At 62.8% G+C, this 26,263-nt stretch overlaps 3 protein-coding genes across 3 annotated transcripts; 1 reads left to right on the plus strand and 2 right to left on the minus strand.

The window, feature by feature from the left end:
* Positions 1-114: 114 nt before the first annotated feature.
* LOC308235757 (uncharacterized protein) lies at positions 115-9,145 on the minus strand. The gene is made up of 5 exons (XM_080644866.1): positions 9,024-9,145; positions 6,589-6,705; positions 5,911-6,075; positions 3,961-4,331; positions 115-2,652 (listed from the first exon to the last, which is right to left on the minus strand). Exons 3-5 carry the CDS (start codon positions 6,072-6,074, stop codon positions 2,501-2,503), a joined length of 687 nt encoding a protein of 228 aa, XP_080500992.1. The 5' UTR covers position 6,075; positions 6,589-6,705; positions 9,024-9,145; the 3' UTR covers positions 115-2,500.
* Positions 9,146-11,735: 2,590 nt separating this feature from the next.
* LOC308236029 (pleckstrin homology domain-containing family F member 1-like) lies at positions 11,736-12,431 on the plus strand (the record flags this gene model as incomplete). Its single annotated transcript, XM_080645237.1, has 1 exon — positions 11,736-12,431. One exon carries the CDS (start codon positions 11,736-11,738, stop codon positions 12,207-12,209), a length of 474 nt encoding a protein of 157 aa, XP_080501363.1. The 3' UTR covers positions 12,210-12,431.
* Positions 12,432-15,451: 3,020 nt separating this feature from the next.
* LOC308236433 (protein C19orf12 homolog) lies at positions 15,452-18,875 on the minus strand. Its single transcript, XM_080646108.1, has 2 exons — positions 18,858-18,875; positions 15,452-18,151 (listed from the first exon to the last, which is right to left on the minus strand). Exon 2 carries the CDS (start codon positions 18,117-18,119, stop codon positions 17,859-17,861), a length of 261 nt encoding a protein of 86 aa, XP_080502234.1. The 5' UTR covers positions 18,120-18,151; positions 18,858-18,875; the 3' UTR covers positions 15,452-17,858.
* Positions 18,876-26,263: the final 7,388 nt, after the last annotated feature.

Below are 26,263 nucleotides of genomic sequence, written 5' to 3' on the forward strand. Positions count from 1 at the left end.
CCTGAACAGCAAGGATGCAAACGCGATAGAAACACACACATACACACACACACACATGCACACGCACACACGTGGCATTACAAGATGCACAAACTATACCACCTCTCACGGTGGTTGGGTGAGAGCTGGAATTCCAGCACTTTATTATGTACACTCGTCTGCGTTTTCCCAAGTCTCCGGCAATCAGCGTTGACAAATAAAGGGAAAGGAATCCTTTTCAAAGACCAGGGTTAAACCCAGTGGATGCTCACGATGTTGATTGACAGGAGGGCGGGGCAGGGGGCAGCCGAGGAGGAAGCCCTCTTATGCTCGTACCTGATTGGGTACCAGCCTGGGGTGGCCTTTTCAGAAATAAGTAAGTGAAGGTTTTTACAAGGAAATAAGCCCAGGGGCTGAGCAGGCCTGAGGGGAGCCGGGAAAGTACCTTCAGCCCCAAGGGGGGCTCTGGGGCCCAAAGCCCACTGCCAGCCTCCCAGGACCCGGCTGGTCATGGGTGACGGCTCAGCCCAGCATGGGGCCTCCAGCCCCTGGGGTCAGGGGTGGGGCCGTCTCCTCCCCACACTGTTTCCCAGGGGAAAGGAAGGCCAGCCAAGGAGAGGGGGAGCTTCAGTGGTGAGGGACCTCTGACCCCAGTGCCCCTGTGCCAGGCAGAGGGCGACCCCACGTGAGTAACCCCGGTCACCTTGTCTGAGGAGAACCATCCAGATGGGCCGCCCTGCCCAGGCCCCCAGCAGCACAGAAGTGATCAAGGCCGGCCGCCACCCTGGGCCCAGGCAGCTGGAGGGCAATGTCCCTGAGACAAAAGGCTCCGACCTTCCTGAGGCACCAGGTTCCATCCACCCTCCAGTTTTCTGTGCACATGGAGGTGGGGATCTGACATCCTGGGCAGGAGGGCACCCCTCCTCCCCTCCCCGCCCCCCCCAAACACACACACACACTCTCACCGCGGTGCAGCAGCGCCCCCCAGACACTGGGAGGCGGAGCAGCGCCCCCTGGAGGCACTGGGAGGCGGAGCAGCCTGGAAAGGCGGGCCTCAGGCAGGGAATCCCCAGCTTCCTTCCATGTTTAGTCCCCAACCCCGTGCCTTCCCTTTGTCCCTGGCGTTGGGTGTGCACGCCTCCCGGGTGAGCGATCTTTTCAGGAATCGCGAGGGGGACAGACTGTTCAGACCGTGTGGGGTCGCAGACGGGCCGTGCGGTTCTAGAGGCAGGACAGTGGGGCCTTCAGGGTGGTCGCTTCTCAGAGGTCGTCCTGATCCACCAGGTCACCAGGAGCACAGCTCCTTCTGCCGCCGCCGCCTACCCCAGCGGACCCAGAGTGGGTGAGGCCGGGCTGCAGGGCCGGGTGCCCTTGGTGCCCCCCACTCCACCCCATGAGGCCCCTCGGAAGGGACGAGGGGGGGCAGGGGGTGGTCTCAGGGGCCGCACGATTACAGCAGGGCCAGCTGCCAGGCCCCGAGTCCCTGGGCCCGGAGGGGTCCCCGTCCTGCCAGGGGGCCCGGACAGAGTCACCTTCACAGCCGAGCGGCTGACCCCTCCGCCCTCCGTGTCAGGAGCGTGGACGCAGAACCTGTCCCCCGTCAGCCACAGGCGCCTCTGCTCGGCAGCTTCCCACGGGCCGCGCCCACGGCGGCTCCGACGGCCCTTTCTGGAAGGTCCGAGTGGGCCGGCCGCGCCCCTCTGACCGAGGCTGTGAGGCATCACCCAGCTCTCACTTCAGGCGCCTGCTTCAGGTGCAGACGGGCTGAGCCCCAGAGAAGTGTGGGAGCAACCACACTTGGGTAAAAACTGCCATTTGAATGTTAACCCTGCTATTCCGGCTTCTGCACACACTCACTTGCTCAAACGATAGGGTCGTTACCTCAGCACACAAACCCATCCCACATCACAGAGGTTACTTCCTGGGCCTGTGGACCAGAACCACAGGAGATGGATTCCCACTGACTCAGGAGCTGAAACGGCAGACAACTTTTAGAGATTATTAACTTTGCTCAATTCTGCTTCTGTACAATCCGCTTTCCCAAGATAGGTCCACATTCCAATCCGCCGTCCAGCAGGATGTGGCTGGGGGCTCGTTCAGAACAAAGGAGAATTTCTGTGGGTTAGACCTTTAGAAGGACTGCCTCCACCGGGAACGGCGCGGTCGTGAGGGTGGACTCCACCTGCGTGGGGTGCCCTCGCGGACGTCCTGGCCAGCTCAGTAAATCCTTGTTCCCAGGCCCCGTGACCTCTGGTGACCTGGGCTGGGCGGGCCTCGAGGCTGCAGGCTCTCTGCAGGGATCTGCTCAGCACAGGACCTGTCTCTCGCCCCGTTTTATTCTCTTTAACCCTCTCCCTTTCCAGAACAGGACCCAGCACAGGGCCCCCGGCGTGCCCCGAGTTAGGTGCCCCCCGAGTTAGGTGCCCCGCCTAGTCGCCCCACTGCACTGTGGCCCCCACCTCCTTGAGGCAGCCCACAAATGGCACCCACAGGTGCTCCTCGATGTTCTTGACCTTCTCGATCAGCTGCACGACTCGCGTTTCCTGACGATGGCCATGACCTGGCTGCGCAGCTTCTCCTTCTTGGCGGGCGGCAGCTCCATGAGGATCTGGGGGACCGGCTTAAACTTCCCCCACGTCATCCAGGCCCCTAAGAGCCCCCCGACGGCGCTCCCTGGGGGACAGGAGGTTCGGTTAGTGGGGCTGTTCACAATGCCGGCCTCGGGCTCGCTGGGAGCTCGTCAGAGGTTTCAGGGGGCAGGCCATGGCTCGGGCCACAGTTTGTGGTCTTTGTCACAGCCCGTGGTCCGGGTCACAGCCCATCATTGGGGCCAGAGCCCGTGGAGGGTTCAGAGCCCGTGGTGGGGTCACAGCCCATCATTGGGGCCACAGCCTGTGGTGGGTTCAGAGCCCGTGGTGGGGTCACAGCCCGTGGTGGGGTCACAGCCCATCATTGGGGCCAGAGCCCGTGGAGGGTTCAGAGCCCGTGGTGGGGTCACAGCCCATCATTGGGGCCACAGCCTGTGGTGGGTTCAGAGCCCGTGGTGGGGTCATAGCCCGTGCTGGGGTCACAGCCCATCATTGGGGCCACAACTCGTGGTGGGGTCACAGCCCATCATTGGGGCCACAGCCCATGGTGGGGTCACAGCCCGTGGTGGGGTCACAGCCTGTGGTGGGGTCACAGCCCGTGGTGGGGTCACAGCCCATCATTGGGGCCACAGCCCGTGGTGGGTTCAGAGCCCGTGGTGGGGTCACAGCCCGTGGTGGGGTCACAGCCCATCATTGGGGCCACAGCCCATCATTGGGGCCACAGCCCGTGGTGGGGTCACAGCCCATGGTCCGGGTCACAGACCATCATTGGGGCCACAACCCGTGGTGGGTTCAGAGCCCGTGGTGGGGTCACAGCCCGTGGTGGGGTCACAGCCCGTGGTGGGGTCACAGCCCGTGGTGGGGTCACCTGGGAATCCTCCTGCTCCCAGACTAGAGGGAGCAACTCACCCGACCTCCCAGGGACCATGGGAAGCAGCCAAACCTCCCTCATTGCCACAAACTGGTCCCCAGACGGGAGCAGGGGTGAGACCAGGGGCAGGTGCATTGTGGGAGACCGTGGGCGCCTTCTCCTGCACAGACTGGGGACCGGGGACTGGGGACCGGGGGGGCCGGGCACTCTCTGAACAGCTAACGTGAGCGGCCAGGGGCCTGGATGCCAGCTCCCCCTGTCCCTGCAATAAGACAGGATCGGGCCTCCCCAGGGGCACAGGGCACACCCCTCGGGCAGGGTGCCCTCCAGTCCGCATGCACGGCCCCACAGGAGGAGCGACTGCGCTTCTGAGACACAACACGTGTGTCCCCCGGACACGTCTGTCCACAAAGGCCGTGTCTCAGACTCAGCTCGCCAGCCCCTCCCGCGGGTCGCAGGCTCCTGTGAGGCCCCTGTGGACCCGAGGCCTTTGTCCCCCACCCCGCGGGGCACTGCACTCACCAATGACTAGTCCACGTGGACCCCAGACCAGGCCCCCACATGTGGTCATGGTGGCGGTGAGCAAGGCGCCCTGCCCCGCGTGCTTGACGGCCGCCTTCACCTCCTTCAACTCCCAGAGGCTGCTCAGCAGCTTCATGACATCGTCCACCATCAGACACCTTTCTGGCGGCTTCGTGGCCTCCTCCTCCCTCAGGGACATCTCAGGAAGCTTCGTGGCCTCCTCCTCCCTCAGGGACATCTCAGGCGGCTTCGTGGCCACCTCCTCCCTCAGGGACATCTCAGGCGGCTTCGTGGCCTCCTCCTCCCTCAGGGACATCTCGGGCAGCTTCCTGGCCTCCTCCTCCCTCAGGGACATCTCGGGTCTTGCCGGCCTGCGGGAGAAAGTGGGGAGGGAGGGTTCCCAGCATCAGTGTCCCCACCCGAAGCAGCTCTTCCCAGTGTCCAGGGCGGACCCCAGCTCTGCGGAGGGCGACAGGACAGCACCGTCACCTGACAAGCCCTCTGTCACCGAGAAAGCTGGCGGCCGGAGGTCAATAAGCAAACAGGCCTGGCCGGGTGGCTCAGGGGCTGAGCGTCGACCTACGAACCAGGGGGTCAGGGTTTGAGTCCCGATCAGGGCACATGTCTGGGTTATGGGCTTGATCCCCAAGGTGGGGCGTGCAGGGGGCAGCCGATCAGTGATTCTCTCTCATCACTGATGTTTCTCTCTCCCTCTCCCTCTGCCTTCCTCTCTGAAATCAATAAAAACATTAAAAACAAACAAACAGAACAAAAAAGCCACCGCTGGGAAAAGCAGCCCACCGCTACTCGGGGGCCGGGCCGCGGCAGGAAGACACACCAGCCGGAGGAGAAAAGATTCACACAGTCCCAGGGACCCGAGGACGCGTGGACCCTACGGAGCAGGACCTGACCTTGGGAACAAGGTGACAGGAAGCCTCCGGGGTCAGGAGGCTGTTTGCCCAGCTGGCAGGTGGGGCATGGCAGGGCGGGGCGGGCTCTGCCCAGGGTCCTGGGGGTGGAGCGCCCCCACCTGGTGGGGCCGGGAAGTAAATCAAAGCGCAGCTACTTCCAGCTTGAGCTGCAGCCAAGCCCAGCGGGGCACCTCCCTCCCCCTCTCCTCCACCTCCCTCCCCCTCCCCCTCCACGGGGCACCTCCCTCCCCCTCCCCCTCCACGGGACACCTCCCTCCCCCTCCCCCTCCGCGGGCACCTCCCTCCCCCTCCCCCTCCACGGGGCACCTCCCTCCCCCTCCCCCTCCGTGGGGCTGAGCATGCTGACAGCTGCTGAGGAGCCCAGGAGGACACAGGGCAGCCTCTAGCTCCATGGCTGTGGGTCGATGAGGCTCTTTTTAAACCACGGGCAATCCGGACCCGTCTCCAATGTGCCACTGTCCTCCCGGTCCCGGGGGAAAACGGGGAGTTCTCAGATCAAATCCCGGATCGCCCCACCCACAGGCAGGGTTTTGGAACTCCGCGCCAGTGCCTGGGACCCTTCTTTTATATATTTTGTATTTATATACTTTACATTGATTTCAAAGAGGGAGCGGGAGGGAGAGAGAGCAACATCCATGATGAGAGAGAATCACGGCTGCCTCCTGCACGATCCCACTGGGGATGGAGCCCACAACCCGGGCATGTGCCCCGACCAGGAATCGAACGGTGACCTCCTGGTTCATGGGTTGACCCTCAATCACTGACATTCCCCAGATGAGGGATCCCCCAAGGGCACAGCTCACGGAAGGTCATGGCAGCCCAGAAGCCTGGTGGGGGGACTCTGCCTTCATAGCGAGCCCAGGGGGTCTCCAGTCGCACCCGGGAGGCAAGACTGAAGGGCCTGACCCGGACCCGGTGTCCATGACTCCGTCCTCAAGTCAGAAATTGCAAAACAGCATCAGCCAGACAAGTCTGTCTGCAGGTGGGGTGTGAGGTGACCACGGGGGGACACGGGTACCTGGGATTTTGAAGGACGTCGTCCTCAGTAGGACCCGGGAAGGACTCATCTTCAAACGGCGAAGAGGTCAGTGTTTCCTCTCGGAACCAGTGGCCCTTCCTCGTGGACACTTCCTGTTCCTCCTGGACGTTCGTAGCGGTACTCACTGCGTCCCTCCGTGCCATTCTGGGAAGTGAATGAGGGGCCGGCTTTGCCTGCCAGTGCAGGCCCTCTCCGCGGGCCCAGACACGCACCCTCCCCAGCTGCCCCACCACGTGTGGTCACCCGCTGCCTCCCAGACACACGGGCCATGCGCTCCAGGTGAGATCCACGAGGGGGCCCCGCCCTGCCACCTCCGGGCTCAGGTGCCGGGACCTTCCGGGTCGCACCAAGCAGGGCACAGCGGGACCGGGTTCTCAGGGTGCAGCCATCGCGCTCGGGTCACTGGTTGCTGGCCTCTCAGGAGGGCCCCGGGCAGGGCGTGCGCCCCTCCGACCAGGTCCAACCACCGAGGGGCGTTTGGATGGGTCTGCTGTGTGGCCCCAAGGGCACCCCTGCCCTTCACCCCGCCCCACACGGAGCCCCTGTCTCCCTTGGGCTCTGTGGGCCTCGGGCCTAGGGACCCACGTCCTCCCAGCCCCGCGTGCCAGAGCACAGCGCCTTGGGAAGGAGGGGCTAGGTTAGTGTTTGGTGACTCACAGGCCGGAGTCTAATAGCAGGGCCTCTGGGCCTGGGGCCAGGGGTTGGAGGGAGAGGGGGCTGGAAAGGCCAAGGGCAGCTTCACTCCTAGGGCTCCAGGACCAGGCTGATGGGAGCCTGGAGGATGCAAAGTGCCGGAGGAGTGTGGGGTAACAGGGCCCCGCAGATCCCCAAATCTCCAAATTAGAGACTGGTGCTGCTTGAATAACGGATACATTGTACCACTTGAATACATTGTACCGCTTAGGGAATAATGACAGGAAAACGATGTCCGCACCTGTTCAGGTCCAGCTGGTTTAGGTCCAACTACACAGTGCATGCCGGCAACAATGTAACAACATAACCAACCACCCAGTGATGTCAGCAACAATGTAACAACATAACTAACCACCCAGTGATGCCAGCAACAATGTAACAACATAACCAACCACCCAGTGATGCCAGCAACAATGTAACAACATAACTAACCACCCAGTGATGCCGGCAACAATGTAACAACATAACTAACCACCCAGTGATGTCAGCGACAATGTCACAACATAACTAACCACCCAGTGATGTCAGCAAAAATGTAACAACATAACTAACCACCCAGTGATGCCAGTAACAATGTAACAACATAACTAACCAACCAGTGGTGTCAGCAACAATGTCACAACATAACTGGCACCCTGGCCCTGCCTTTTTAACCTTCACATCGGAGTTTTACTTGACCTGTTCTGTGTGCTGGTAGGTGTAGACCCACAAACTCTTCCCACCGTGCTGAGGTTGCCCACAGCACACTGACCTGCTGTGCAGGCGTGTGGCCCGGGAGCGACAGTGCACTCGGGGCGTGGGCACAACCACAGAACTGCCCGACGACGCGTTTCCCGGAGTGTATCCCCATGGTCAGTGACGCACGGCTGCACAGCTGTGTACAGTTTCAACCACTTTATCGAGCTGTGATCAGCACACAAAAAGCTGTTCATATTCAATATCTAAAACTCAATAAATCTGGGGGCAAGTACACACCCATGAAACCATTAGCACCGTCAAGGCCATCAGTACATCTGTCAGCTCTGGACGTTCCCTGCTGCCCCCTCTCTTATGTAATTGAATGTGTGTGTGTGTGTGTGTGTGTGTGTGTGTGTGTGTGTGTGAGCACAGAGCCCTGGCCAGTTTGGCTCAGTGGATAGAGCGTCGGGCTGCGGACTCAAGGGTCCCAGGTTAGATTCTGGTCAGGGGCATGTACCTTGGTTGCTGGCACATCCCCAGTGGGGAGTGTGCAGGAGGCAGCTGATGGATGTTTCCCTCTTATTGATGTTTCTAACTCTCTATTCCTCTCCCTTCCTCACTGTAAAAAAGTCAATAAAAAATATATTTAAAAAAAAAAGAAAGAAAAATATCCTCAGGTGAGGGTTAACAAAAAATTAAGAATAAATAGAAATAATTTTTCTCATTCACATCACAGGGATTGACGGGAATTGGGTCAGTAAAGCCCCAGGTGAGCGGCAGGTACCCAGAGGGCCAGGAGGCCTACCCCCACACCCTCCACACTGCACCCCATTCCCTGAGCCCCACAATGCCCCTGAGGGTGAGGTTGTGTTCACAGAGCCAGCCGGAGCCAGAACTCAGATGGGGTCCCCTGAGGCCAGCACCCCCACCCTCACCCCCACCCTGCTCCCCCAGATGCTGAGCGAACCAGCCCCTACCTGACACGGCTCTATCGGGAGAAACTCATCCAGACCCAAGGCTGAGTGACCTCGGGCACAGGCCACCCCCCCACCAGCAGCCCCCCACAATCTCTTAACTGGAGCGCAGGAGACAACTTCATATCATTGTGAAAACTGAAAACTGACAGCTGAGATGTTATGGACTGGCTGGCGTGGCTCAGTGGTTGAGCGTCACCAGTGAACCAGGAGGTCACGGGTTCAAATCCCAGTCAGGGCACAGGCCCGGTTGCGGGCTCCATCCTCACCCAGTGTAGGGCGTGCAGGAGGCAGCCGATCAGTGATTCCCTCTCATCACTGATGTTTCTCTCTCTCTCCCCCTCTCCCCTCCTCTCTGAATCAGTGGGAATCTATTTAAAAATAAATGGGTAAATAGAGAAGAGCAGCCTGCAGCCGCCCGCGGGGCGTTCAGAGCTGGTTTCCCGGTCACTCCGCTGGGAGCCGGGCAGTGACTCCGAGGATGGAGGGGCCTCAGGGGGCTCAGTGAGGGAGGACTAAGTGAGAGAACACTTTCCATGCGCGTCCCGCTGTGCACTGTGCCCAGGAGCTGTGGTTTATTTTCCTCTTTCCTCTTCCTTCTGGTGCGGCGGGAGGGGGGGCCGCTTCTAGGAAGCCCGGGGCTGGGCGAGGCTGAGAGGTGGCCCCTCTGAGGGGTGTGGGGGGAGCCTTTTCGGGGAGGAGCACTTGGATGGTAGGACCGCCCTCACCCACACCCGCCTCACCCACCTGTTAGAAATGCTCCCACCGATGTGGGGGAGGGAGACCCACTGGGAACGGGACCAGCAGCGGACGGAGCGGGGAGAAGGGAGCTCCTCAGCGGGGATCCCGGGCCAGAGGCTCCCAACAGGAAGTCCATTCGGGTTTTATTTCCTCATACGGTCGGCCTGCCCTCACCTGACCTCTGAGCTGATTGGTCGGGGCTCAGAGCTCAGGCTCCCATTACTGCACAATTGGCTCATTGGGAGTTAGGGGAGGGTAAGGCGGAGCCTAAGGTGTGGGGGGGAGGGGGCCCCTGAGAGTCTGAAGGTCAGATCAACAATGGCAGAGCCTAAGATGGAGCCTTTCTCTGACAGAAAACATCGCTGGTTCACTCTCACCGCCCCCCACACTCCCACCCCAGTGCCCTGGGAGACACCCCAACTCCTCCTCCTGGCTGTGGGCCTGTGACCCTCCTCCCTCCACGGCCTCCGAGGGTCAGGTCCCTGGGCTGCTCCCTGGGCCCAGAACAGGCTCCCCTCCGGCCTGTGCAGGGCTGGCTCCCTCACAGGGTGCAGGGGGTGCCAGGTGACTGTCCCCGGTCCTGCTGGCACCACCCAGCCCTGCCCGCCACGCCAGCCTTCCTCCTGGCGGCCAGCACTCCCAGCAGAAATGACCTGCTCGGTTCTCCTTCTAGCACACGCCTCCCCCCAGGAGGGCTGCCTCTGAGGGCTGGTCCCCACTCCCTGCTGCGAGGTGCCCACACCCCTCCCCCAGGTGCCCACACCCCTCCCCCAGGTGCCCACACCCCTCCCCCAGGTGCCCACACCCCTCTCCAAGGGCTCAGCGCTGTCCTCCCTCAGTGGAGGGAGGGAGGGAGGTTCATTTTTCTGGTGAGAACAGAAAAGAGAAGAGGCCTCCCCATCAGCTGGGGGTGGGGGTGGGGGTGGGGGTGGCGGTGGGGGTTAGGGTGGGGGTAGGGGTGGAGGTGGGGGTGGGGGTGGAGGTGGGGATGGGGATGGGGGTGGGGGTGGGGCTGGGGTGGGGGTGGGGGTGGAAGTGGGGGTGAGGGTGGGGGTGGGGGTGGGGGTGGGGAGGCAGGAGGAGGGGGGGCTGCTGTTCTTACCAGGAAAAACCTCCAGGTCCTGTCACCAGGGTGGGAAGCTCCTGTCGTGGGGTGGTGGGCGGATGCTGGGGAGCCCCTGGGACGTGGCCAGGCCCTGTGCTCACTTCCTCCAGGCCACGCCCACGGGCCTCTGGTCAGGGGACCTGCAAGCAGCCCCAGAGCTCACCCACCACAGGGCCGCTCTCGCTCTTCTGGCCCCGGGCCCGTCCCCCTCAGCGGCGGGGCCATAGGTCTCGGTCCTTGGCCTCGGCCTGGGCTCCCATCCGGTCTGCCAGGCGCCTGACCCAGGAGTGTGCCTGGCACGGGTGGCCCAGGCCCCTGCCGGTGCCCATGCGAGGCCTGCGGGGCGTCCCGACCTGGAGAGCTCAGAGCTCGGCACCCACACCTGGTCCTGTGAGCACGCCTTCCTGAGGACCGTCCACTGAGGCAGAGACCGAGCCGGCCCACTTCCCGCGTCCGCTGGCGGGATGTCGCCTCCTTTGCTGCTGCGCTTTTCAAACAAAACAAATAAAATAGTGCAGACAAGGGCCTGCCTGCTCCCCTCTTCCTGGTTCATCCAGCCCCTCCCCCCCTCCCCAGGCCACTTTACCCCGACTTTTTCCCCCAAATATGTTTTTACTGATTTCAGAGAGGAAGGGAGAGGGAGAGGGAGAGAGAGAGACGTCAATGATGAGAGAGAATCATGGACCGGCTGCCTCCTGCACGCTGCCCACTGGGGTGGAGCTCGCAACCCCGGCCTGTGCCCTGACCAGGATCGCCCTGTGGCCTCCTCGTTCCTAGGTCAGCGCTCACCCCCTGGGCCCGGCCGGGCTCCTCAGCGCTTGGTGTCCGTCCTGCTGACCCGCGAGGTCGGGGCAGGTGCAGCCGCAGACACCGTCCCCCGTGGGAGCCCCGCCCACTCACGCCCACCCGCTGCCCGGCGGCGCCCTGGTCCTCGCTGTGGGCACCCAGGTCACCGCCTCCGTGTCTCCTCCGCTGCTCCCTGAGCTCCTTCCAGGAGCCCCCACCTCCATCCCAGGGCCCCGCTCAGCCTGAAGGCCCTGGGGTGGCGTCCGCATGTGGCCAGGGCGCCCGGCAGGGTCAGCGATGGTCGCAGCAGGGCTGTCCGAGCACCAGGAGGTCTGCGTGGGCCACACGCCCGGTCCGCCGCCTGAAACAGCCGCTCCTGCAGGAGGAGCTGCGGGCGCCACTCAGGAGGCTGCGGGCGGGAGGCCAGCGCTCAGGGACTAGGCCTGAGCCCCTTGTGCGGGGCACCAGCCCCCGCTTCCCACAGAGGGCCCAACGGGGGACCCCGAGTGCTGACCCAGAAACACCGCGTGACCTCCTGGTCCACAGGTCGACGCTCAGCCACGGAGCCACGCCCACCGGGCCATCCGTTTAATTTGTCCCTCAGATGCCACAGAGGAGTGAGCTCACGTGATCCGTGCTGTTCTCTGACCCAGGATGCTCTCCGTGTCACCATCCTCCTGCTGCCTCCCCATCCCTGGCTCCCCACCCCCCTCCCCTGGGACCCCTCACCTCCCAGTGACCCCTTGTCTAGGCTCGGCCTCTGGGCACGGAGGGGGTGGAGGTGGGTGGGCAGTGTGTTCCCTCCCGGGTGCCCCCCCTGATGCCACATGGAGTGCGTGCGGCGGCAGCTGCGGGCCACGGGCCGCGCGCCCAGCACGGAGCACGCGGCGCCCTGGGTGCCCGACAAGGCCACGGACATCTGCATGCGCTGCACGCACACCCGCTTCTCGGCGCTCACGCGGCGCCACCACTGCCGCCAGTGCGGCTTCGTGGTCTGCGGGGACTGCTCCCGCGCCCGCGTCCTGCTGCCCCGCCTGGCGCCCAAGCCCCAGCGCGTCTGCGGCCTCTGCTACCGCCAGCTGGCCGCCCAGAGGCGCCAGGGGGAGGGCGAGGGGGAGGAGGCGGGGGGCCAGGCCGCGGGGTCGCCTTCCAGGGCTGGGGCCGGCGGCGGGGCGTCCAGTGGGGACGAGGATGAGGACTCGGACGAGGACAAGGAGGGCGAGGGCGGCGGGGAGGGCGACTGGCCCGGCCGCGTCAGGTTCTATGACTCCGGGGTCTCCTGGTCCTCCTTCCACAGCTGACGGCAGCCTCGGGCTGCGGGAAGGCCAGTCACACTGCATCCGCCTGCACACTCTCCTGCTCCCGGGGCGCAGAGTCCCCGAAGCTGCCCGGCCCCCAGGACCCCGCCCCGGGCTGGTGGGCGGCGGTGGGAGAGGCGCTGGCCCTCGGACCCCCAGCACCCCTCCTCCTGCCATGGGCGTCTCTGTCCACTCCGGGTTGTTCTCTTTCCAGGCAGCAGCCCCCACACTCACCCTCCTGGGGCCGAAGGCCTTTGCTCAGCCGAGAGCTGTGCTGCCCGAGGCACCGGCTGGGCGCCTCCTGGGACAGAGCGGGTCCTGCTTCTCGGAGGCCGTGATCCACGGCACGTGACCCGCGACCAGGACCCCCCCTCCCCAGGGACCATGGGGCTCCGGGAACCAGGCCTGCCCACCCCCCTTGCTGGTGCCCGCCTGCCGGTCAGCTGGGCTCTGTGGGGCTGGGCGTTGGCTCCCCGGGCAGCGGTGCCCCCCAGGCTGGCGCCTCCCGGCCCTCCTCCCTCCCTGTGGCCAGGAAGCCGTGTTTGCTGCGGGACTGACCGCTGGGACAGAAGCCTAACCAGGCGACTCCCCATAAACAGGGAGCCACGGCGGCTGTGGGTGAGAGGCCAGGTGTCATCCGGGCTCTGCGCACCAGAGGCTGACCCCGTGCTGGGACCGCTGTCCACGTGACCCAGAGGCTGACCCCGTGCTGGGACAGCTCTCCACGTGACCCAGAGGCTGACCCCGTGCTGGGGCAGCTGTCCACATGACCCAGAGGCTGACCCCGTGCCGGGGCAGCTGTCCACGTGACCCAGAGGCTGACCCCGTGCCGGGGCAGCTGTCCACCATGACCCAGAGGCTGACCCCGTGCCGGGGCAGCTGTCCACGTGACCCAGAGGCTGACCCCGTGCCGGGACAGCTGTCCACATGACCCAGAGGCTGACCCCGTGCCGGGACAGCTGTCCACGTGACCCAGAGGCTGACCCCGTGCTGGGGCAGCTGTTCACGTGACCCAGAGGCTGACCCCGTGCTGGGGCAGCTGTTCACGTGACCCAGAGGCTGACCCCGCGCCGGGGCAGCTGTCCACCATGATCCAGGCCCGGGACGCGGGCAGCCGTGGGCTCAGGGGTTCCCACCTCATCGGGGTGGTCCCCACGCACACACCCGCCCACCAGGGGCCCCGGCACCTGCAGTGGTAACGTGCTGAGTTCCCCGAGTGGGACAGCGTGAGGCCGCCAGGAGCCGTGCGTCCAGCTGGGCCTGGCCCCCCAGAGGTTGGCGTGTTGATGGGGAGGCTCGGGAGCAGCGAGTGTGTGTTGGGGCAGGAGCCGGATGCCCGCCTGGCCCGCACCGGGCCCCAGAGCCGTGGGCCCTTTCAGGCTGTCTCCAGCCCCGGGAGCCGTAGGTCCGGGAGCGCTTCCCCAGCCCACATGGCAGGCACGGTGCCTGAGGCCCCACCTTCGGGTTCCCATCCCAGGGGGTGGTGTGTGGGGGGGGAGGGCCACCAGCCTCTCTGGCGGGCTCTCAAATGTCCCCCTAGACCAGCCGTGGGCAAACTAAGGCCCGCGGGCCGGATCCGGCTGTTCTATCCGGTTCTCTTGCTCTCCCCTCCGCTCCTTTACTTTGAATTTATATTAGTTCACACAAACACTCCATCCATGCTTTTGTTCCGGCCCTCCGGTCCAGTTTAAGAACCCATTGTGGCCCTCGAGTCAAAAAGTTTGCCCACCCCTGCCCTAGAGTCTGACTCTGACTCTGACTCAGCAGGTGGGGCCTGGCTCCAGGCAGTGCATGTCAGCCTGCTGTTCCCAGGCACCACCAGGGGGAGGCAGGAGGGCGAGGTTCCCAGGGCCTGTGAGGCCTTCAGCAAGGGGCAGAGGGTCTGGACCAGGGGTGTGTGTGTGTGTGCGGCGGGGGGTGGGGGGCGGGGGGTGTTGGTCGGAGCTGTGTCCAACAACGACTGGTTTGTGTACAAGCCTGGGCCTCGCTGGCCACACAAACTGGTCCTGGCTGGTTTTGCCTGGACAGAGGGCTCTGGGCAGACAGGTCACGGAGTGAGGGGCAACTTCCTGAAGCCAGATGGGGTGCCCTCTCAGCAATGAGGCCAGGCAGCCGTTCCCTTCACCCTGCATGGTGCTGGGGCAAGGGGTGCGCAGTCCCAGCCACAGCCTCCTGGTCTCATCCCCTCCCCGGGGCCTCCCCGCCTGGTCCCTGATCCGGGGCAGCCTTCACTGGGGCTGGAGCGAGGTCTGCAGGCGGCTGGGGCCGGGCAGGGGTCAGGGCCCTGTTCTGAGTCCCTCCAAGAACCCACCACCTGCTGGCTCCCCGCACCTCCACCCCGACCCCCACCTCGAGGAGCCAGCTCCAGAATGTTCCAGCACTGACAACAGATAGCAGGCCATGGGGGAGCAGGGAGTGGGTGAACAGGCCAGACCCTCTGTGCAAAAAGCGGGGGCAGTTTCAATCCCCGGAGCGTGCGCTGTGGGCCCTGCCAGGGGCTCCCCCTCCAGCAGGAGGCTTTCCCAGACCCGGGCTGCCCGGGGCTCCCAGGCGCCAGGGGGAGTGGGGCCTCGTCTGCCCACAGGTCGTTCTCCCGGAAATCTGCCCCTCCAGCTGCCACAGCAGTGCCCTGCATCCAGCTGTTAAATGACCAGCATCTTACAATGCCAAAATGGACGGCCGGCATGGCTCCGTGGTTGCGCGTTCATTGACCGATGAACCAGGAGGTCAGGGTTCGATTCCCGGTCAGGGCACATGCCCGGGTTGTGGGCTCGATCCCCAGTGTGGGGCGTGCAGGAGGCAGCAGATCCATGATTCTATCATTATGTTTCTCTCTCCATCTCCCTTCCTCTCTGAATCAATAAAAATAAACATATTATAAAAATACTGCCAACAACCTCACTTTGAGGGGTCTCCCTAAGACCGTCTATCAGGAGCCAAGATACAAGCGGAATGTTAACGCAGAAAGGCCCACGCAGCGGGGATGGTTCTAAGGACCTCCACAGGCAGCCGCACCGGGCGGGCCACTGAGTGCCAAGGCATGTTACAGCCGCCACTCACGTGGGCAGATTCTGAGCTACAGCCCAGGGTTCATCCGTGGAAGGGTTCAAAGTGGCCTGAACAGCAAGGATGCAAACGCGATAGAAACACACACACACACACACACACACACACACACACACACACACACGCACACACACGCGGCATTACAAGATGCACAAACTATACCACCTCTCACGGTGGTTGGGTGAGAGCTGGAATTCCTAGCACTTTATTATGTACACTCGTCTGCGTTTTCCCAAGTCTCCGGCAATCAGCATTGACAAATAAAGGGAAAGGAATCCTTTTCAAAGACCAGGGTTAAACCCAGTGGACGCTCACGATGTTGATTGACAGGAGGGCGGGGCATGGGGCAGCGAGGAGGAAGCCCTCTTATGCTTGGACCTGATTGAAGAGATCAGCCGAGGAAAAGCTGCAAACAGCTTAACTTGGAAACATTCCCAACTGTGTACGTGCCAAAGAAGCACATTCCGCGAACGTATGTCCCCCCTCTTGCCTGCAAACAGGAAGGGTGGGTTTGGCCACAAGGGAATGACTTTTAAAGCTGTTCGTTAAAGGTATGGGTCCCCTACCCACACAGTTTTCCCAGGCTGGCATGGATGGCGGTTATCAGTAGAATGAGAGCAACCTTCCATCGCTTACCAAGAAGTCTGTAACTATTTACTGAGATTTGATGTACTGAGAATCTGTCCTTCTGCTCTGTCTCTCCCTTAGAGATTAAGAGGAACTTAAGAATACATTCCTCTTGACAGACCTCGTATTCAGTGTTTTGTGTATAAAAGGCATTACGCAGTTAATAGACTTGCTGCATTCTTCACCGAGCTCAGGGTCTGTCTTGTCTGTGTGTATGTTTTCTGTCATTTCCTCATCCCACATTTTATTGAAACAGGTTGCAATACCTGATTGGGTACCAGCCTGGGGTGGCCTTTTCAAAAATAAGTAAGTGAAGGTTTTTACAAGGAAATAAGCCCAGGCGCTGAGCAGGCCTGAGGGGAGCCGGGTAAGTGCCTTCAGCCCCGAGGGGGGCTCTGGGGCCCAAAGCCCACTGCCAGCCTCCCAGGACCCGGCTGGTCATGGGTGAGGGCTCAGCCCAGCGTGGGGCCTCCAGCCCCCTGGGGTCAGGGGTGGGGCTGTCTCCTCCACATGCTGTTTCCCAGGGGAAAGGAAGGCCAGCCGAGGAGAGGGGGAGCTTCAGTGGTGTGGGACCTCTGACCCCGGTGCCCCTGTGCCAGGCAGAGGGCGACCCCACGTGAGTAACCCCGGTCACCTTGTCTGAGGAGAACCGTCCAGATGGGCCGCCCTGCCCAGCCCCCGAGCAGCACAGAAGTGATCAAGGCCGGCGGCCACCCTGGGCCCAGGCAGCTGGAGGACAATGTCCCTGAGACAAAAGGCTCCGACCTTCCTGAAGCACCAGGTTCCATCCACCCTTCAGTTTTCTGTGCCCATGGAGGTGGGGGTCTGACATCCTGGGCAGGAGGGCACCTCCACTTCCCCCCCCCCCCCCCCCACACACACACTCTCAGGAAGGCAGAGCAGCGCCCCCTGGAGGCACTGGGAGGCGGAGCAGCCTGGAAAGGCGGGCCTCAGGCAGGGAATCCCCAGCTTCCTTCCATGTTTAGTCCCCAACCCCGTGCCTTCCCTTTGTCCCTGGCGTTGGGTGTGCACGCCTCCCGGGTGAGCGATCTTTTCAGAATCGCGAGGGGGACAGACTGTTCAGACCGTGTGGGGTCGCAGACGGGCCGTGCGGTTCTAGAGGCAGGACAGTGGGGACTTCAGGGCGGTCGCTTCTCAGAGGTTGTCCTGATCCACCAGGTCACCAGGAGCACAGCTCCTCCTGCCGCCGCGGCCTCCCCCAGCGAACCCAGAGGGGTGAGGCCGGGCTGCTGGGCCGGGTGCCCTTGGTGTTCCTCTCTTCCCCTCATGAGGCCCCTCAGAAGGAACGAGGGGGGCAGGGGTGGTCTCAGGGGCCGCACGATTACAGCAGGGCCGGCTGCCAGGCCCCGAGTCCCTGGGCCTGGAGGGGTCCCCGTCCTGCCAGGGGAGCCCGGACAGAGTCACCTTCACAGCCGAGCGGCTGACCCCTCCGCCCTCCGTGTCAGGAGCGTGGACGCAGATCCTGTCCCCGCATCAGCCACAGGCGCCTCTGCTCGGCAGCTTCCCACGGGCCGCGCCCACGGCGGCTCCGACGGCCCTTTCTGGAAGGTCCGAGTGGGCCGGCCGCGTCCCTCTGACCGAGGCTGTGAGGCATCACCCAGCTCTCGCTTCAGGGGCCCGCTTCAGGGCAGACGGGCTGAGCCCCCCGAAAGGAGTCAGAGCAGGGCAGGAGGGGACACGTGTCAGCGATGGCGGCTGCTGGCGGGTGGGCTGAGCTGAGGGTCCGTCCTGCGTCCCTCCCAGGCCCCGTGACCTCTGGTGACCTGGGCTGGGCGGGCCTCAAGGCTGCAGGCTCTCTGCAGGGATCTGCTCAGCACAGGACGTGTCTCTCGCCCCGTTTTGTTCTCTTTAACCCTCTCCCTTTCCAGAACAGGACCCAGCACAGGGCCCGCAGCGTGCCCCGAGTTAGGTGCCCCCCGAGGTAGGTGCCCTGCCGAGTTAGGTGCTCCCCGACCCCGCCCGAGCCCTATCGCCGCATTGCACTGTGTCCTCCGGCTCCTTGGTGATGTAGTCCTCGAACATCGCCCACAGCTTCTCCTGCAGGTCCTCGCTGCCCCTGACCTGCTTGATCAGCTGCACGACGTCCTTCACCTTCACGTGCCTGAGGATGTCCATGGCCTGTTTGCACAGCTTCTCCTGCTCGGCGGGTGGCAGCTCCATGAGGATCTGGGGGACCGGCTTAAACTGCCCCCACGTCATCCAGGTCCCTAGGAACCCCCCGACGGCACTCCCTGGGGGACAGGAGGTTCGGTTAGTCGGGCTGCTCACAATGAAGAACTTGGAGCTCACGGGGAGCTCGTCAGAGGACTTAGGGGGCAGTCCATGACTTGGGCCACAGTTTGTGGTCCGGGTCACAGCCTGTGATCCCGGTCAAGCCCATGGTCGGGGTCACAGCCTATCGTTGGGGTCACCTGGGAATCCTCCTGCTCCCAGACTAGAGGGAGCAACTCACCCGACCTCCCAGGGACCATGGGAAGCAGCCAAACCTCCCTCATTGGAAGAAACTGGTCCCCAGACGGGAGCAGGGGTGAGACCAGGGGCAGGTGCATTGTGGGTGACTGTGGGCGTCTTCTCCTGCACAGACTGGGGACCGGGGACTGGGGACCGGGGGGCCGGGCGCTCTCTGAACAGCTAACGTGAGTGGCCAGGGGCCTGGATCCCAGCTCCCCCTGTCCCTGCAGTAAGACAGGATCGGGCCCCCCCAGGGGCACAGGGCACACCCCTCGGGCAGGGCGCCCTCCAGTCCGCATGCACGGCCCCACAGGAGGAGCGCCCTGTGCTTCTGAGACACAGACACGTGTGTCCCCCAGACACGTCTGTCCACAAAGGCCGTGTCTCAGACTCAGCTCGCCAGCCCCTCCTGCAGGTCGCAGGCTCCTGTGAGGCCCCTGTGGACCCGAGGCCTTTGTCCCCCACCCTGCGGGGCACTGCACTCACCAACGAGTAGTCCCGGCGGGCCCCCGACCAGGAACCCACATGTGGTCATGGTGGCGGTGACCAGGGCGCCCTGCACCGCGTGCTTGACGGCCACCTTCACCTCCTTGAACTCCCAGAGGCTGCTCAGCAGCTTCATGACATCGTCCTTCATCAAAGACCTATCGGGTGGCTTCGTGGCCTCCTCCTCCCTCGGGGACGTAACGGGCGGCTTCGTGGCCTCCTCCCTCGGGGACCCAGAGGGCTGCTTTGTGTCCTCCTCCTTCCTCGGGGACCCAGAGGGCTGCTTTGTGTCCTCCTCCTTCCTCGGGGACCCAGAGGGCTGCCTCCTGGCCTTCTCCTTCCTCGGGGACCTAGAGGTCTGCCTCCTGGCCTTCTCCTTCCTCGGGGACCCAGAGGGCTGCTTTGTGTCCTCCTCCTTCCTCGGGGACCCAGAGGGCTGCCTCCTGGCCTCCTCCTTCCTCGGGGACCTAGAGGGCGGCTTCGTGGCCTCCTCCTTCCTCGGGGACCTAGAGGGCGGCTTCGTGGCCTCCTCCTTCCTCGGGGACCTAGAGGGCGGCTTCGTGGCCTCCTCCTCCCTCGGGGACCTAGAGGGCGGCTCCGTGGCCTCCTCCTCCCTCGGGGACCCAGAGGGCGGCTCCGTGGCCTCCTCCTCCCTCGGGGACCCAGAGGGCGGCTCCGTGGCCTCCTCCTCCCTCGGGGACCCAGAGGGCTGCTCCGTGGCCTCCTCCTCCCTCGGGGACCTAGAGGGCTGCCTCCTGGCCTTCTCCTCCCTCGGGGACCTAGAGGGCGGTCTCCTGGCCTCCTCCTTCCTCGGGGACCCAGAGGGCGGCCTCCTAGCCTTCTCCTCCCTCGGGGACCTAGAGGGCGGCCTCCTAGCCTTCTCCTCCCTCGGGGACCTAGAGGGCGGCCTCCTAGCCTTCTCCTCCCTCGGGGACCTAGAGGGCTGCCTCCTGGCCTTCTCCTTCCTCGGGGACCCAGAGGGCTGCCTCCTGGCCTCCTCCTTCCTCGGGGACCTAGAGGGCGGCCTCCTGGCCTTCTCCTTCCTCGGGGACCCAGAGGGCTGCCTCCTGGCCTTCTCCTCCCTCGGGGACCCAGAGGGCTGCCTCCTGGCCTTCTCCTCCCTCGGGGACCCAGAGGGCGGCCTCCTGGCCTTCTCCTCCCTCGGGGACCTAGAGGGCTGCCTCCTGGCCTTCTCCTCCCTCGGGGACCTAGAGGGCGGCCTCCTGGCCTTCTCCTCCCTCGGGGACCTAGAGGGCGGCCTCCTGGCCTTCTCCTCCCTCGGGGACCTAGAGGGCGGTCTCCTGGCCTCCTCCTTCCTCGGGGACCCAGAGGGCGGCCTCCTAGCCTTCTCCTCCCTCGGGGACCTAGAGGGCGGCCTCCTAGCCTTCTCCTCCCTCGGGGACCTAGAGGGCGGCCTCCTGGCCTTCTCCTCCCTCGGGGACCCAGAGGGCTGCCTCCTGGCCTTCTCCTCCCTCGGGGACCTAGAGGGCGGCCTCCTGGCCTTCTCCTCCCTCGGGGACCTAGAGGGCGGCCTCCTGGCCTCCTCCTTCCTCGGGGACCTAGAGGGCGGCTTCGTGGCCCCCTTTACCCTCGGCGACATATTGGTTCTTGCGGGCCTGCGGGAGAAAGGGGGGAGGGAGGGTACCCACGCGTCAGTCTTCCCACCAGAAGCAGCTCTTCCCAGTGTCCAGGGCGGACCCCAGCTCTGCGGTGGGCGAGAGGACAGCACCGTCATGTGACAAGCCCTCTGTCACCGAGGAAGCGGGCGGCCGGTGGTCAATAAGCAAACAGGCCTGGCCGGGTGGCTCAGGGGCTGAGCATCGACCTAGGAACCAGGGGGTCAGGGTTCGAGTCCCGGTCAGGGAACATGCCTGGGTTGTGGGCTTGATCCCCAATGTGGGGCGTGCAGGAGGCAGCCGATCAGTGATTCTCTCCCATCATAGTTGTTTCTCTCTCTCTCTCTCCCTCTGCCTTCCTCTCTGAAATCAATAAAAACATTAAAAACAAACAGGAAAAAAAAGCCACCGCTGGGAAAGGCAGCCCACCTCTACTCGGGGGCCGGGCCGCGGCAGGAAGACGCACCAGCCAGAGGAGAAAAGATTCACACAGTCCCAGGGACCCGAGGACGCGTGGACCCTACGGAGCAGGACCTGACCTTGGGAACAAGGTGACAGGAAGCCTCTGGGGTCAGGAGGCTGTTTGCCCAGCTGGCAGGTGGGGCATGGCAGGGCGGGGCAGGCTCTGCCCAGGGTCCTGGGGATGGAGCGCCCCCGCCTGGTGGGGCCGGGAAGTAAATCAAAGCGGAGCTACTTCCAGCTTGAGCTGCAGCCAAACCCAGCGGGGCACCTCCCTCCCCCTCCCCCTCCACGGGCACCTCCTTCCCCCTCCCCCTCCCCGGGCACCTCCCTCCCCCTCCCCCTCCGCGGGCACCTCCCTCCCCCTCCCCCTCCGCGGGCACCTCCCTCCCCCTCCCCCTCCACGGGGCACCTCCCTCCCCCTCCCCCTCCGCGGGCACCTCCCTCCCCCTCCCCCTCCGCGGGCACCTCCCTCCCCCTCCCCCTCCACGGGGCACCTCCCTCCCCCTCCCCCTCCGCGGGCACTTCCCTCCCCCTCCCCCTCCACCGGCACCTGCCTCCCCCTCCCCCTCCACCGGCACCTCCCTCCCCCTTCCCCTCTGCAGGGCACCTCCCTCCCTCCCCACTCCCTTCACCCTCCACAGGGCTGACGCATGCTGACAGCTGCTGAGGAGCAAAGGAGGCCACAGGGCAGCCTCTAGCTCCATGGCTGTGGGTCGATGAGGCTCTTTTTAAACCACGGGCAATCCGGACCCGTCTCCAATGTGCCACTGTCCTCCCGGTCCCGGGGGAAAACGGGGAGTTCTCAGATCAAATGCCAGATCGCCCCACCCACAAGCAGGGTTTCGGAACTCCTCGCCAGTGCCTGGGACCCTTCTTTTATATATTTTGTATTTATATACTTTACATTGATTTCAAAGAGGGAGCGGGAGGGAGAGAGAGCAACATCAATGATGAGAGAGAATCACGGCTGCCTCCTGCACGATCCCACTGGGGATGGAGCCCACAACCCGGGCCTGTGCCCTGACCGGGAATCGAACCGTGACCTCCTGGTTCATGGGTCGTCCCTCAATCACTGACATTCCCCAGATGAGGGATCCCCCAAGGGCACAGCTCACGGAAGGTCATGTCAGCCCAGAAGCCTGGTGGGGGGACTCTGCCTTCATAGCGAGCCCAGGGGGTCTCCAGTCGCACCCGGGAGGCAAGACTGAAGGGCCTGACCTAGACCCGGCGTCCATGACTCCGTCCTCGAGTCAGAAATTGCAGAACAGCATCAGCCAGACGAGTCTGTCTGCAGGTGGGGTGTGAGGTGACCACGGGGGGACACGGGTACCTGGGTTTGTGAAGGACGTCGTCCTCAGTAGGACCCGGGAAGGACTCAACTTCAAATGGCGAAGAGGTCAGTGTTTCCTCTCGGAACGAGTGGCCCTTCCTCGTGGACACTTCCTGTTCCTCCTGGACGTTCGTAGCGGGACTCACTGCGTCCCTCCATGCCATTCTGGGAAGTGAATGAGGGGCCGGCTTTGCCTGCCAGTGCAGGCCCTCTCCGCGGGCCCAGACACGCACCCTCCCCAGCTGCCCCACCGCGTGCGGTCACCCGCTGCCTCCCAGACACACGGGCCATGCGCTCCAGGTGAGATCCACGAGGGGGCCCCGCCCTGCCACCTCCGGGCTCAGGTGCCGGGACCTTCCGGGTCGCCACCAAGCAGGGCACAGCGGGACCGGTTCTCAGGGTGCAGCCATCGCGCTCGGGTCCCTGGTTGCTGGCCTCTCAGGAGGGCCCCGGGCAGGGCGTGCGCCCCTCCGACCAGGTCCAACCACTGAGGGGCGTTTGGATGGGTCTGCTGTGTGGCCCCAAGGGCACCCCTGCCCTTCACCCCGCTCCACACGGAGCCCCTGTCTCCCTTGGGCTCTGTGGGCCTCGGGCCTAGGGACCCACGTCCTCCCAGCCCCGTGCGCCAGAGCACAGCGCCTTGGGAAGGAGGGGCTTGGTTAGTGTTTGGTGACTCACAGGCCGGAGTCTAATAGCAGGGCCTCTGGGCCTGGGGCCGGGGGTTGGAGGGAGAGGGGGCTGGAAAGGCCAAGGGCAGCTTCACTCCTAGGGCTCCAGGACCAGGCTGATGGGAGCCTGGAGGATGCAAAGGGCCGGAGGAGTGTGGGGTAACAGGGCCCCGCAGATCCCCAAATCTCCAAATTAGAGATTAGTGCTGCTTGAATAATTGTACCGCTTGAATACATTGTACCGCTTAGGGAATAATGACAGGAAAACGATGTCCGCACCTGTTCAGGTCCAGCTGGTTTAGGTCCAACTACACAGTGCACGCCAGCAACAATGTAACAACGTAACCAACCACATAGTGATGTTAGCAACAATGTAACAACATAACCAATCACCCAGTGATGCCAGCAACAATGTAACAACATAACCAACCACCCAGTGATGCCAGCAACAATGTAACAACATAACTAACCACACAGTGATGCCAGCAACAATGTAACAACATAACTAACCACCCAGTGATGCCAGCAACAATGTAACAACATAACTAACCACCCAGTGATGCCAGCAACAATGTCACAACATAACTAACCACCCAGTGATGTCAGCAACAATGTCACAACATAACTAACCACCCAGTGATGCCAGCAACAACAATGTAACAACATAACTAACCACCCAGTGATGCCAGTAACAATGTAACAACATAACTAACCAACCAGTGGTGTCAGCAACAATGTCACAACATAACTGGCACCCTGGCCCTGCCTTTTTAACCTTCACATCGGAGTTTTACTTGACCTGTTCTGTGTGCTGGTAGGTGTAGACCCACAAACTCTTCCCACCGTGCTGGGGTTGCCCACAGCACACTGACCTGCTGTGCAGGCGTGTGGCCCGGGAGCGACAGTGCACTCGGGGCGTGGGCACAACCACAGAACTGCCCGACGACGGAGTGTATCCCCATGGTCAGTGACACACGGCTGCACAGCTGTGTACAGTTTCAACCACTTTATCGAGCTGTGATCAGCACCCAAAAAGCTGTTCATATTCAATATCTAAAACTCAATAAATCTGGGGGCAAGTACACACCCATGAAACCATCAGCACCATCAAGGCCATCAGTACATCTGTCAGCTCTGGACGTTCCCTGCTGCCCCCTCTCTTATATAATAGAGAGTGTGAGTGTGTGTGTGTGTGTGTGAGTGTGTGTGTGAGTGTGTGTGTGAGTGTGAGTGTGTGTGTGTGTGTGTGAGTGTGTGTGTGTGTGAGTGTGTGTGTGTGTGTGTGAGTGTGAGTGTGTGTGTGTGTGTGTGTGTGAGTGTGAGTGTGTGTGTGTGTGTGTGTGTGAGTGTGTGTGTGTGTGAGTGTGTGTGTGTGTGAACACAGAGCCCTGGCCGGTTTGGCTCAGTGCATAGATTGTTAGACCTCAGACTGAAGGGTCGGGGGTTCGATTTCCTTCAAGGGCACGTACCTCAGTTTCAGGCCCAAACCCTGGCCCCAGCTGGTGGGGTGTGTGAGGGAGACAACCTATCAATGTGTCTCTCTCACATTGATGTTTCCCTCTGTCTCCCCCCCTCCCTTCCACTCTCTCTAAAAATCAATTGAAAAATATCCTCAGGCCCTAACTGGTTTGGCTCAGTGGATAGAGCGTCGGGCTGCGGACTCAAGGGTCCCAGGTTCGATTCCGGTCAAGGGCATGTACCTTGGTTGCGGGCACATCCCCAGTGGGGAGTGTGCAGGAGGCAGCTGATTGATGTTTTTCTCTCATCGATGTTTCTAACTCTCTATTCCTCTCCCTTCCTCTCTGTAAAAAAGTCAATAAAAAATATATTTTAAAAAAAAAAAGAAAGAAAAATATCCTCAGGTGAGGGTTAACAAAAAATTAAGAATAAATAGAAATAATTTTTCTCATTCACATCACAGGGATTGACGGGAATTGGGTCAGTAAAGCCCCAGGTGAGCGGCAGGCACCCAGAGGGCCGGGAGGCCTACCCCCACACCCTCCACACTGCACCCCATTCCCGGAGCCCCACAATGCCCCTGAGGGTGAGGTTGTGTTCCCAGAGCCAGCCGGAGCCAGAACTCAGATGGGGCCCCCTGAGGCCAGCACCCCCACCCTCACCCCCACCCTGCTCCCCCAGATGCTGAGCGAACCAGCCCGTACCTGACACGGCTCTATCGGGAGAAACTCACCCAGACCCAAGGCTGAGTGACCCCAGGCACAGGCCACCCCCCCACCAGCAGCCCCCCACAATCTCTTAACTGGAGCGCAGGAGACAACTTCATATCATTGTGAAAACTGAAAACTGACAGCTGAGATGTTATGGACCGGCTGGCGTGGCTCAGTGGTTGAGCATTGACCTGTGAACCAGGAGGTCACGGGTTCGAATCCCAGTTGGGGCACATGCCCGGTTGCGGGCTCCATCCTCAGTGTAGGGCGTGCAGGAGGCAGCCAATCAGCGATTCCCTCTCATCACTGATGTTTCTCTCTCCCCCTCTCCCCTCCTCTCTGAATCAGTGGGAATCTATTTAAAAATAAATGGGTAAATAGAGAAGAGCAGCCTGCAGCCGCCCGCGGGGAGTTCAGAGCTGGTTTCCCGGTCACTCCGCTGGGAGCCGGGCAGTGACTCCGAGGATGGAGGGGCCTCAGGGGGCTCAGTGAGGGAGGACTAAGTGAGAGAACACTTTCGATGCGCGTCCCGCTGTGCGCTGTGCCCAGGAGCTGTGGTTTATTTTCCTCTTTCCTCTTCCTTCTGGGGCGGCGGGAGGGGGGGCCGCTTCTAGGAAGCCCCGGGCTGGGCGAGGCTGAGAGGCGGGCCCTCTGAGGGGTGTGGGGGGAGCCTTTGCGGGGAGGAGCACTTGGATGGTAGGACCGCCCTCACCCACACCCGCCTCACCCACCTGTTAGAAATGCTCCCACCGATGTGGGGGAGGGAGACCCACTGGGAACGGGACCAGCAGCGGACGGAGCGGGGAGAAGGGAGCTCCTCAGCGGGGATCCCGGGCCAGAGGCTCCCAACAGGAAGTCCATTCGGGTTTTATTTCCTCATACGGTCGGCCTGCCCTCACCTGACCTCTGAGCTGATTGGTCGGGGCTCAGAGCTCAGGCTCCCATTACTGCACAATTGGCTCATTGGGAGTTAGGGGAGGGTAAGGCGGAGCCTAAGGTGTGGGGGGGAGGGGGCCCCTGAGAGTCTGAAGGTCAGATCAACAATGGCAGAGCCTAAGATGGAGCCTTTCTCTGACAGAAAACATCGCTGGTTCACTCTCACCGCCCCCCACACTCCCACCCCAGTGCCCTGGGAGACACCCCAACTCCTCCTCCTGGCTGT

This window comes from Plecotus auritus, assembly GCF_963455305.1.
Source record: "Plecotus auritus genome assembly, chromosome: 10".
NCBI lineage: Eukaryota > Metazoa > Chordata > Mammalia > Chiroptera > Vespertilionidae > Plecotus > Plecotus auritus.

Bases quoted from the DNA above. Each gene is read 5' to 3' on its own strand.
- LOC308235757 (XM_080644866.1), bottom strand. From the start codon at position 6,074: ATGGCACGGAGGGACGCAGTGAGTACCGCTACGAACGTCCAGGAGGAA. The intron at 4,332-5,910 runs GTACCCGTGTCC...TTTCTCCCGCAG, and splicing joins GACGTCCTTCAAAATCCCAG to GCCGGCAAGACCCGAGATGT. The intron at 2,653-3,960 runs GTGAGTGCAGTG...CCTGTCCCCCAG, and splicing joins TCCACGTGGACTAGTCATTG to GGAGCGCCGTCGGGGGGCTC.
- LOC308236433 (XM_080646108.1), bottom strand. From the start codon at position 18,119: ATGACGTGGGGGCAGTTTAAGCCGGTCCCCCAGATCCTCATGGAGCTG.